Source organism: Stegastes partitus, unplaced genomic scaffold, assembly GCF_000690725.1.
Source record: "Stegastes partitus isolate 25-593 unplaced genomic scaffold, Stegastes_partitus-1.0.2 Scaffold574, whole genome shotgun sequence".
NCBI lineage: Eukaryota > Metazoa > Chordata > Actinopteri > Pomacentridae > Stegastes > Stegastes partitus.
The window spans coordinates 137,340-150,162 of NW_007578305.1; the positions used below are offsets into that span (position 1 = coordinate 137,340).

The following is a 12,823-nucleotide window of genomic DNA, read 5'->3' on the forward strand; positions in this document are numbered from 1 at the left end:
TAATGTTTAATGATTTAAAAAAAAATCCCTAATCCAACATTTGAAAAATGTTTAATTCATGTTTTAAAGGTTTAATCTAAACTTCAAGGAGCATTTTAGGGATATTTAACTTTATCTGATAAAGTTCCTGAAGGGCAACAGACTATGTCATATAATGACAGAGCAAGTAGGTTCTCAAACCAGCACTGCAACGTTCTAAGAATGTTTGGCATATGCTGTTGCGTACCACATTATAGAACATTCTTTTACAAAATATTCCCTAATACAATGTTTTAAAAAGAAGAACATTCTCAATGCAACATTTGAAAAATGTTCAATCAATGTTCCAAATGTTTAATCTAGTCTTCAAAGAACGTTTTTGGGGATATTTATCTTTTCAAATAATGAGCTACAGATTATGTCCCATAATGACAGAGGAAGAGCAGACTCAAAAAATATTCAAAAAATCTTTTCAAGATGTTATCGAGGCCCCACATCTCATACACTAAGAAAGGTAGAACATTTTCCCTGTAATGTTTTGGGGGTATGCTGTTGAGGTTAAAGAAATTAACTAGAGGGCCCTCAGTAGATGGGATAAGTTGCCCCTGGAGGCCACAATATGGCATCTTTGAAAACGTGACCTTTGACTTCTAGCGGAGCTATTATTGCACTGATTGACCCCAAAATCAAATCATTCAGAGAAGAGGCCATTCCTAGCTTATCTGTAGAATATCAACTTGTCAGGGGCAACGATAACAAAATTAACGTTCTCAAAGTAGCACTTAAAAAATGTTTTAAGAAGGTTTGGGAATTACGATCTTACAATATCATGTCAAAAATCTTGCTGAAAACTTATTAGACCAACAGCAACAACAAAATAGTCTGTGGGAGTTTGAAGGACTACTCCAGGGATGCTGTATGTTTTCAAGTCGTCAAAAAGAAAGTTTTGGAAGGGAAAGGTAATGTTCACAACCACTAGAGGGTGTGGGTCGCCAATTTCCCACGATGACATACGCTCGGTGTAGTGTGATGTAGAGGAGGAGGAGGAGGAGGATGTGTTTTCTCCTCCCACCGCCTGTCAGCCAGAGTTCAGGGCTCAACCCCTCGCGCAGCCCTGGTAGCTATGGAAACTCGTCGATGGCAACATCCACCAGTCCGCTCTGCCCCCATCCTCAAACCTCAGAGGTGCTGAGTGTGTGCAGCTGTAGCCGAGCGATGATACGCTGCAAGATGGCGATGGCGCGACTCGTAGCTTGTTTGGCTCTTTACACCAGCCTGGGTGAGTTATTTCCTCCCTGTCTCTCTCTTTTTTTTTCATTTCATTTTCTCACGGAGCTACAACCGAAGCGGAGTCCCCGAGCCGCGGCTTGCCGTCGGTTTCACCGCCGCTGTAACGGAGCTGTCAGAGCTAACCAGACGTTAGCTTGACACAAACCGGCTGAGAAATGTCAAGGCAGCGTTATTGTGGTGTGTTGTAGTGATTTAACGTTTTTTTTTTCTTCCCTTCTTCACGTTTTTACACACTGAAGCTGACGTTACATGCAAGCTGGAAAATGACGTAGTTTTCAATTTGGCGTGTTTGTTTTACTGGAGAGAAAAGAGAAAAAAAAAAAACTCGGTTAGCTAGCTCGTATGTTTTACTATTTCTTTGGAAATTTCCAGAATGAAAACAAGTTTGGCGTAAAAAGAAAAAAGAAAAAAAAAGGCAGCCACGTGATGAGGGACCTGTGGGGTTATCAGAAATCACAGGCCTGCAGGAGCATCAAATAACATGCGTGCACTGTGTGGGTGAAATGCACAGGTTACATATCTCACATGCAAGTTTCAAATAAGCAGCTTTAAATTTATCTGACCTTTCACATGCTGATTAGTGATGGTGTTATCAGTGAGGCAGGTCAGCTGCAGTGATGAAGGCTGCAGGATGAAGATGATGTGCAACACAGCAGCTGGAGATTTGGGGCTGATCAGATGCACAAATTGGCAGTTAGGTGGGTGCATCTGCAGGTGCTGAACTTTTGACCCAGGTGCTCTGAAAGCCTGGATCAAACGCCTAAGCGGGTGACAGGAACAGATTCATTTGTTCTGCTCTTGACAGTTTGTTTTTTTTTTGGCTCTGAAGCTCAGGACTGGCTGATCCAGTGGGTGAATGTAGCTTACGGCTACAGAAGCAGGAGGAATGATCAAAATTCATTTTTTTTAAAGACTAAACTCAGTAGTCCAAGTGCTACCCTGGAGTTTTAGACTGCTGTTAGGCTGGAATAAGGGATGAAAATGAGAATTGGCACGAGAATTGTGAATCAAGATGCATTATTTTTGTTTAACTGAAGACAAAATTGATGGATTTTAGGATTTAGATTTAGGAGAACGATGGTGTTAATCCCTAAACATCTAGATTCCTTAAAATTATCCTTTTATGTAGCTTTAAGGTTGGAAAAATTATGTTATTCCATACTGAGAGTATCATACACAGCATGTACTTTGCCAGCTAGCTCCATATTTTGAATAAACTAATATGATTTTTCCATAAAAACTGCAACTAATAATTATTTTCTTCATGGATTCATCTACTGACAGTTTTCATGATTGATGGATTCATATTTTTTGTGTCTAACTTGTCAGAAAACTGAAAAAACCCCTGTCATAATTCCCCCAAACCGTCCTCCAAACCCAAATATGTTCAGTTTACAATCATACATGTCAAAGAAAAGCAGCAAATCTTCACATTTAAGAAGCTGGAACCAGAGAGTTAATTGGTATTTTTGTGTTGAAAATGGTTAAACAACTGTCATTGCAGATTAACTATCTGTCAGCAGAGTGATCAGTTGATGAAAATGAAATAATCAAAGCTGAGACTCTACGTTCTTGATGGCTACACCCCTGAATGAAATGATATTGTTACTGACAGCTTGACACATGCTGCAAAATTTGGGATCTCTACTTCAATCTATCATTAGTTTGTGTTTCCTCATCAGGACAGTGGAGCTGCAGAAGTTACACATAGTGGAGCTACATTTTATCTTCCTCTCTCCTGCGGTGACATTTTCTTCGCCCGTGTCGCATGCGTAGCCTCGAGTGTTCTTTCTTTTAAAAAACACACACAAGGGCAAAACGTAGCTCACAGGTCCCTTCCTTACATTCCCCTCAAGTGCTTATGATATCATGACTGTCGCAATCTAATCTACGGGAGTGATTAGTTGTTATTACACAGTCGCTCCAGTATGCTGTGAATCCCAGTGGTCCTCTCTCCATCCTCCAGCCTTCAGCGTATTTGCTGCGACTGCACTGGAATGTCTGGGAAAAAAGCTTTTTATAGATGCACTGAATCAACAACTTTTGTTGTAGCGATGGGGATGGGTGGTTGTTTTCATATTTAGCGCATAAGAGGATTGCAGAATGTGGCTATTTAAAAGCAGGTTTCTCTTTAGAACAGGCTACGGACCTACTTTGTATGTGCACTACAATAACAGAGGGATTAAAAATGAGCCCGTGTTTGTTTTCCAGCCGGCGCTGAGATTATTTTCATAATTCAGAAATATTGTCTTCTCTTCAGCCTAGATTGTGTCACAGGGGGACCGAGCATTGTTGTACGAGTGCTTTTATTCTAAGCTCGTATTAGTAATTAGTTTCACATTGTCTTGTTAATTGACTGTGGTTATTCTTTCCCACGGCCTACTTTTTGTTTTGTTTTTAGGCAGGGATGAGAGGAACCTTTAATAAGCTCATGTTAACACTGGGCCTGGTTGTGCAATTGCAGCATTTGTTTTAGATTTCGGTTGATATCCGTGCAGTCCACTGGAACCCCAGTATCAGTCATTGTGCAATGCAAATAATAAGGGCTGTGAACTTTTATTCAGGCCACATGGATGTTGGGGGAGGTGGCAAGCAACAAAGGTCATCCCCAAGGACCTTTTGTCAATGTTCCAGAGAGCTTATGAAAACAGATGGGCTCTAGCAAATCTTAAGTGTCTCCTGGTAACTTAGACTAAGACATTACAAACCGGTAGAATTGTGAAAGCTGTTTCTTTTTGTCACATAGTGCAGTTTGAGTGTATAAGATTTAATATAATGGCTAATATTTAAAGGAGATACAGTTAAATGAATCTTAAAGTGGCTGCAAAATGTCATAGCCATAGAAGAAGCAGTTGAAAGAGTAGTTTCGGGGCCCGGTACGTCCATAACGCCGAGGGAGCGTTTGTTGGACGTGCTGTCCCCGTGTCTCTCAGGATGTCCAGTCACAGCTGGGGTAAAAATAGCCGTTGATGTACAGGGTGGGAAAGTCAGCAACAGAGACGGAAGCTGAGACCTGGGAGTCAAATCTCATCAGCGTCCGCAGCTGTGCTTATATGACCGGATGCTTTGGCAGGAGGCACGTTTTCATCGTTTCCAGGCCGAGCGTCAGCCACACAATACGCGAGGCTCCCTTTGACTCCCCGACACATCTCAGGGTCACTTGTGCGCGAACGAGGCTGCTTTGAATAAAAGAAGAAAAAAAAAAAGCCTCGGAGTTAGTCGGCGCACGGCGCCTCGGGAGAACAGGAGGGGACGTCTCGTTGTGTTCGAGGGCTGCTGAGATGATTATTATTGTCTAATTTCAGCCTTCATTTAAAAGCATTTATACTGCCCCCACTGGGAGCACGAACGCCTCCATTACTCAACATGGGTGCTGTTAGCTGCGTGTATACCCAGCAATTACTGCGTTTGGAAAAAGACAGACAAAAAATGTTGAGTATAGGGTATCAGCGTAAGGCAGAAGCATACTTATTTATCCTCAGCGTTTTAAAACACCCTCATTGTTGAATTATTTGTACATATAGAACAGTAATTTCCTTAATTTGTTGTCGCCCTGCACACCCCTCTCCCCCACAGTTCACTAATATATTTGCATTCTGCCGTCCCGAACTTGACAAAACTTGTAAATTATGCCTCTTGCCGTTGAAATCTGACATTTACTAAATAGCACTGATTGCTGTAAGCAGTTCACTCAAGCGTGGAAGTTAAAAGAAGTGCATCTCATGTGTTGTGTTTGTGCCAGAGGGAAACCAAGACGGTTGATTAAATATGGTTCAAATGTAACCACATTCCCACTGTTTTATTTCTGTGCTTCTGATTTGATTTGTTTGGGGGATTTTTTTTGGCTAAATTATTTATTTTGCAAACCTCGGTATAAATTAGCGTCACAGTTTAGTGTAGGAGCTCTTCCGCTAAACCTGAAAAAATACATTTAAAAATTGATATCGTGTTGTGTTGAGTGGTAAAATAACTAAATGGTTAAACAGCATACAACTTCACAAAACCCATCTCTTTTTTAAAATGCTTTTAGAGTACATTGTCCCAAATACGGAGATGATTTGTTTGTTAAAAAAAGAAATGGGCACTCTCTGCTCTAATGGGTGACACATCATTGACCGATTCCAGCTCTTCCTTAGAGGCATATCGTCATCTGAACACTAGTGAGATGTGGTGAAGTAATGATGCAGACACTCACATTCTAACATCAGCTGTATCTTTGGCAGAAATCACGCATCTCCACCCTCGTTGTGTGTGGATACGCTGTCTTTTCTTTTTCTGTTAGTTTTGATCACCAGAGTAGTTTCAGCATAGAAATCAGTAGATAAAGAAACTGAAAGCTCCTAATCGATTACATCAATAACCAGCAATTTCCTGAAGTATATATACCCTTTACTTCGCCAGACCCAGCTGTACCCCAGTAAGCACAGAGAATGTAATCCTTTCTTGATATGAGACTTGCTTCAGGAGCTTTTTGCCTTCAGTCCTAGTTATCAGTAATTGAAATAAATTGACTTTGGCTTTAAAACACTTAGTTGCCTCGACTATCGGGCTGCAACTAATGCTTATTTTCATTGTCGAGTATTCTTCCGGTTATTTTCTTGATTAGTCAATTAGTTTTTTCGACTATAAAATGTCAGAAAATGATGAAAAATGTCAACCACAGTTTCTCAAGGTTCATGTTGTTGTCTTGTTTTACCCAGAACCCAAAGATTTACAGTCAAAGAGAAGCAAAGAAACAGAAAATGTTCAGTTTTAAAAAGCTGAAATCAGATTTTTCCTTTAAAACAATACTTAGTTAATAGTTAATTGATTATCAAACTAGTTGAGGGCTAACTAACAGATGTATTGTTCTAGCTCTACTCTGCTGAATCCTCCTAAAACACACTTAAAGAAAAAATTAAAGCTTTCCTTTCAGATGCATTGTGCTGAATTAAAGCCAAAACAATTAAAAAAATGGATCACTGCCTAAATATACAGACATCTCTGTAGTAATCTTTTTACAGCAGTAGCTTAACATTATGAACTTTCTGTCTCTTGCAATGATTCATCACCATCCAAATTATTATCTAATTAAGCTCCACAAAAGAAACCAATTAAATACCAAAGTCGGAACATTTCTACCGCAAGTTTATTCCAAAAGCTTCTTCTGTGCGGTCCACGTGTTCATTAAACTATAGAACTTTTTGGCCCAAAGCGTCAGTTTTTTTAAATAGAAATGGGAAGTAATTAATGCGATATGTTCACCCTAAATCACATCCCAAGGCTCTCACACTCGCTGTATTTATCAGTCTAATCCACTGTTTATTAGGCAACATGCCCGCTTGATAGTGTCTGCTAATGAAAATGCTTGTGTGTGCAATCAGGGTTACTCAGCATTTAATGTCTTTTTTTTTCCCCCCCACAGGCCACATTCCATCATCACTGGGAGTAATCCTCCGAACCACGGACAAGATTGTGTGGGCAAATGAGTTTGAGCGTAAGTTGCTGGAAAATTGCTCCAACCTATTTAGCCAAAGCACCTTTTCTTTTTTTTTGTTTCTGATCTGGGCTCTACTTCTTCCTGCATTCTCACGCGTTCTGTTTTCTTCCCAGCCATCGAACTGACCTGTTTAATAGAATCCATCTCAACAAACAACCCACGGATTGAATGGAAAAAGATTAAAAACGGTGTCCCCAGTTATGTGTACTTTCAGAACAAGATATCAGGTAAACCTCTTGGAAACTCACTTTAAAAAAAAAAAAAAAAAAAAAACCATCAACTGGTCGACCACAGCATTTCAAAGCAATGTCTAAGGACAAGCTTAGCTGAATGAATGGTACCTTGAAAGAAGTTGGCACTGAATGCTGTTTTTTAACTGTGAAGTCACGCTGTGTATTTGAATGAGCCATTGTAAAGTGTTTTTTTTTTTTTTTCCTCTCAAAAGGGGACTTGGAGCGCAGAGCTCAGCTCAGAGAGCCAGCCAACATTCTGATCTTCAACACCACTCGATCAGACACTGCAGAGTACCGCTGTGAGGTGGCCGCCATCGATGATCAAAGGGACTTTGATGAGATACTTATTAGTCTTGCAGTAAGAGGTACAAAGAGGAGATACTTAACACGTCACCGACCTGCCCATGACTGACTGAAACATAAGGCACTTCAAAGAGTTAAACAGGAAACTGTACTTTAATTCAGAAATCCAAGATTCAGTTGCTTTTCTTCTATTTTTACGCTGTATAATAAATATTTAGGAGAGAAATTCGCTTTCACTTTCCTACATGGGGTTAGATGAGAAGGAAAACGAAGCCACTGTGAGGTTGCCAGGCAGCCAGCTGTTGTCTTTTGAAGGGATGGTGGGTTAATCAAACGGGCTGCTGGGGCAGAAATCAGAGTGCTATAACACCCGCTGCCTGCAGGGTAACAATTTACCCAGCAGTCTCAGCAAGGTGCAAACATTTGGAGAAGCTGTAAAACTGTGTAAAATCGCACAAATCAAGGGGAATGTCTGGAGCTTGTGGTGATACTGTAACGCTTTAAAAAGAGGGGAACAGTCAGGAGCACTACAGGCAGGAAGGAAGCGGTTCGGCTGCATTTACTTCATCACAGGCAGTTGGAAACGTTACATATCACTGGATAGCAGTACTCTCTGAGCAGGGCTGCCTGGCAACACGCTTCACCTCAGGAAGCCCAACCTTGTCTTCAGACGCGGTGCCTGAAGCAGACCCTGGCCTGCGCACAGAGAAACTCGAAAAAAAAACAAGTGCCAGCAGTGTTGGCTCAGAAATCCCTCCAACCTGCCCACGTAGAACCACTAACAATCAATGCAAATCAACCTTATAATAGAACTGTCAGTACGGAATGTGTTGCCTACAATGTTGTGAGGTTCTGCTGCTTGCTAAGCTAGAAAATACATGAAAAAAAAATTTAAGTTTCTGAAAAACTTTACATCGTTGCTGCTGGATTTTTTTTTTCACCCTGCAGTCCTTCAGCAGTAGCAGCATCAGTAGGAGGCTGTGTAAACATTACATAATCTGTTGTCGGCTGATGCGAGTCTGTGTCTGTGTGCAGTCAAACCTGTTGTGCCACGGTGCAGTGTGCCAGAGGCGGTCACGGTTGGAACATCGACAGAGCTGCGATGTCTGGAGAACGAGGGCTTCCCCGCTCCTCAGTACCGCTGGTTCCACAACAACGAAGAGCTTCCCCAGGATCCCAAAAACAGCCCGAGATTCGTCAACTCCTCCTACAGCATCAATCCAGACACCGGAGGCCTGGTAAGAAAGACAGAGGCATTCATTATTGCTCCATTTATTACTTGAAGCAGTAGCAACAATCAGTATTTATTGTTGTTACATTATTAGAAATCTACTTCTTCTTCTTCCTGGCTGACTGTTGTGTTTGTGGATGGAAGTCTTTAGCATCAAGGATTCTCAATTACAGCTTATCTAATGCAAATGTGAACAGCTTAATCTGAATAAAACCTTAACCATCTTATGACTAATAGCAGGATTAGCCGTGTGCGTGCAAAGATAGCCGGTGAGGACGCTTAATGAAACACTGGCATATGAAAGGATGTAATTTTGCATGCAGCCAGCTGATGTATTTATGGTTTCCTTTGAAGACGTGGCAACTACGTAAAAGTGTGACAAATTCAATCATGTTACAAAACACAATAATAAAATGGTACAACACTATCAAAGACAATCAGCCTTCAGAACAGCAGAACATTTATCCACAGTCAGGTACATTTTAGCATTTTGTTGACAACCCAGCAGTGCGTCAACGCACTGAATCTAAAAATGTCTCCGCAGAAATTTCGACGGGTGAGGAAGGAGGATGCGGGAGAGTACTACTGCCAAGCAAAGAATGATGCGGGACATGCACAGTGTCCCCCGCAAATAATGGAAGTTTGTGAGTGACACGCACACATGCGCATGGTTTTGTATTTGAACTTGAAGACTAAATCAGAATGTGGAACTTGAAGAAGAGAAACTTAGAAGCTTGGCAGGTAGATGTGAGAACAGAAGGGGGAACAGGCAATGAAGGCAAATAGACAACATGTGCAAAAGCAGAATACAGGTAACAGGGAGGAACTATGCTAAATGTCTTTTTTGCATACACCGTGTCCTAATGCGGGGTACATTGTGGACAGGTTGTTAGCGTATCACAGAGTCAGGAGTGACCTCAAGTGTGCTCCTGCTTAGTGAGAAGAATTAACTAAACGTCCCACTGATGTGATATGTGCGACTCTTTAAATTGGAGGCTTATGGTAGCGCAGAGTTCGGGAGTGGTGACATGTCACAAATCACAAGTTTACCTCAACACCTGCAACTCGGATGCTTAAAAACTCCCCCTGAAAAAACCCTATCAATAAAAGAACTCTAACTGAAGAGGGATCCCCTTTTCTAGGACACTGAGGAGTTACACTGCAGAAAATCAAAAATATTAAAATGAAAGCATACAGAGAATAAAATCTGCTTCACCTTGTGCCACTGTGACCCGACCAGGGATGAGCAGATGAACACTAATGGATAAAGGACGTCCAGCCACTTCCACTTGTCTCCAGACACATGGCCACCTTGCCACAATTAAGTTTTGGAACCACAAAGGCAAAACTGAAGCACTCTATTCACACATCAGGGAAGAAACTAGCTAATATTTCTTGTGTCTAAAATTGCCTCAAACCACCAAACTCCTCAACATTCAGCGTTTTTGTTATCAGTCCCCAAGCAACAACGTTCTCACCACTTAAATCAGTTGAAGGACAAGCATGCTGCGCATTCATCGTGTCAGCATGTCAAAATAGCTGCCATTTGGAGGCAGCAGAGAGACAAGAGAATCATCTAACCGGCTTGTCTTTGCAAACAAAACTTGACACAGAAAAGCCCCAGTCGGCCATGTCGCTGTGAAGTGTTGACCACTGAGCTCTTTAATATCCTAACATGCAGGTGACAGAGAGTATGAGAGGGAACTACAGGCAGAGCAGGATGCAGCAATGTGAAATAGTTGGTATTAGATAGTTTGGTAAGTTGTTTTCTGCTGTCAATATAATATGCAAAGAAGCAGCAGTAAGTACTTGTTGTAATCTGTATACGTTGCAGATAGTTGCGCTACAGATATACATTGTTTTCACCACATTGCACCACAAAATGTCAAAATTAGTAACTATTTTCCATGCATTACCATCAGAGCCTGTATATTTATCTAAAGCTGTCTTGCTTAATATGATGAGTTGTAACAGAAGGTGTGTGTCAGTGTTTCATATCTTGATAGTTTGCTGAAATTATTCATTGAATATTAAAATATTCTGCTGATCAGCTAAACTAATAATCAAGTAAAGATTTCAGTGCAAGGACAAAAATGATATTACTACTCTTTTGGTTGTGAAATGCCTTGATGTGTACGTCTCAGTCCACCTGTTCAGTGATCTGCTCCGTGTGCTGTTGCAGATGACGTTGACATCCTTGGGATTTTCCTCAAGTCACTGGTTGCAGTGACTCTATTCATCTGTGTGACTGCCTGCCTTTGTCATTCCCTTAAACGCGGATGCTTCCACAAAAAAGGTCACAATGAAAATAAGTGAGTACAACCTGCAGCTCAGCAGAAGGACTGAGGAGATGTAAGAAAATTATTTTTTTAAATTCCATCAAAGATTTTGCATCTTACCTTTCTTTAATTTATTTCAGCTACAACTGGCCCGCGCAGAATGATGGCGTTGAATACGGTGATGCAGATGAGGTACACAAACTCTGCAAACCACACACAGCATATATTACACGTGTTACTTATTAGGAACAAAAAAAATATTACAATGATTTTCTGCTTCCTGTTCTTCACAGGGTCATTTCCGCCACAAGTCTTCCTTTGTCATTTGACAGCTGACACTGAGAATGAGAAGGAACCAAGAGAAGACAAACACTGTTTGAGGTTAACTTGCAACAATGATGCTCCTGTCGGTGACGTTTGAGGCGTAACAGCACATTATTCTCTGATGCACATCAAAATCAAATCAACCAACTTGCCAAAGTAATTTTAATATAATTTTGTGGCACAGTGTATTGATTTTTATATTGCCACAGAATTTTTTTTTATTTTCTTCATGTTGATTTCCATGAAAACATTTGGTTTTGACACCTTGTTTAATTATGTTTTTTTTTTTTTAAATCATTTTCCAACAGAATTCACAACACACACAAACCATTTCAAAGCTGTGAAATTTGATATTTGGCCCACAGTGTCATCACAAAGGTTACTGTAAGCTACATTCCTTCATGGTTTTTTGAACAAATCCTCTTTTATAAACCCTAAACTTTTTACTGTGTACACTGAAGTTGTTTTACAAAACTCCTTTATTTTCACTTTGTTCATAAGACAGACATGTTCTTAGTTCGTTTCACATGCAGAAGAGTCAAAACGTGTTTTGTATATACTGTAGTTATGCAGGCAATAAGTAGCAGACTGCAAAAGGCTGATCAGCTCAAACTCATAAGGCACAATTTATCAGCCTTTTATTATATTTACAGACGATTACAAATATTTACAAGTATATGGAGACAGATTAAATCGTGAATTTGAATACCATATATCCCACTATGCTGCAAAGTCAATGTGTACTATAAAGGTGGTGAAGTATGATTTTTTAGAGTGCTGTTTCTGTGTATAAGTGACCTTTTGTGCTTTACTAATTATTTTGTGAGTATTGGACATATTGTCCAGTTTCGACTCAGTATTAAATGTACATACATACATACATTTTTTGATATTTTGATTTTAATGCATTGCACTCCATACCTTATTGTAAATACTGCAATAAACTGTTCGTCGGAAATAAATTTACAGTATTCACTGTTCAGTGTGTATCTGCAGTGTTGAGTCTGTCAGTAACAACAGTATGTCATTTCAGACATTAGTGTCAATGATTTGTGTACCAACTCAGGAACTGTTTTAAAATGTCCACTGTTCATTTGATATTATTGCTATATGTTCATGTTATTTTGTTACTATTAAATACATTTGAACTGTAATTGTTTTGGAGACTCAGGTGTTTTGTTGTGGTAATGTATCTTCAGGTTTTATACGGGGAATATGATTTTGAGACAGGATTAACTAAACAGAATAAACAAACCCATTTAGGGGAATATAATGAGGTTGTTATACAGTCAGTGAAGGGAAAACTTTTCAAAACCTGTTCTATCAGGACTGGTAATTTGACAACTTTAAAAAAAAACATAAAAGTAAAATGCGTAGAGGTGTCGAGTATACAGTCTGAAAAATGAAGAAGTAGAAAGAAAAGTGTCAGATTCTGTGGTGAAAGAAATATTAAGAGCCTTTTCTCATTTAAAAGTAGTTAATACCACTGAATATACTGTACTACACAAAAAAGTAAGAAATTAAAAAATGTTGTCAAGTAAAGTACATACAGATATCCATCACTTGCAAAATGTACAAAATATAAGCAGCATTCTAATATTTTAGATCTTTTTATGTCACCTGTTTATGCAGAACTAGGTTTAGTTACTGTATATGTTGTGGATTAGTTCAATCTCCAACAATTAAGCTTCTCTTATAAATCCAT

General features: G+C 39.8%; 1 protein-coding gene across 1 annotated transcript; it reads left to right on the forward strand.

Annotated features, from left to right (window-relative positions):
- Positions 1 to 1,127: 1,127 nt before the first annotated feature.
- On the forward strand, positions 1,128 to 12,272 carry jam3a (junctional adhesion molecule 3a). Its single transcript, XM_008288784.1, has 9 exons — positions 1,128 to 1,258; positions 6,674 to 6,745; positions 6,862 to 6,975; positions 7,194 to 7,346; positions 8,320 to 8,522; positions 9,060 to 9,159; positions 10,698 to 10,827; positions 10,935 to 10,986; positions 11,088 to 12,272. Exons 1-9 carry the CDS (start codon positions 1,195 to 1,197, stop codon positions 11,121 to 11,123), a joined length of 924 nt encoding a protein of 307 aa, XP_008287006.1. The 5' UTR covers positions 1,128 to 1,194; the 3' UTR covers positions 11,124 to 12,272.
- Positions 12,273 to 12,823: the final 551 nt, after the last annotated feature.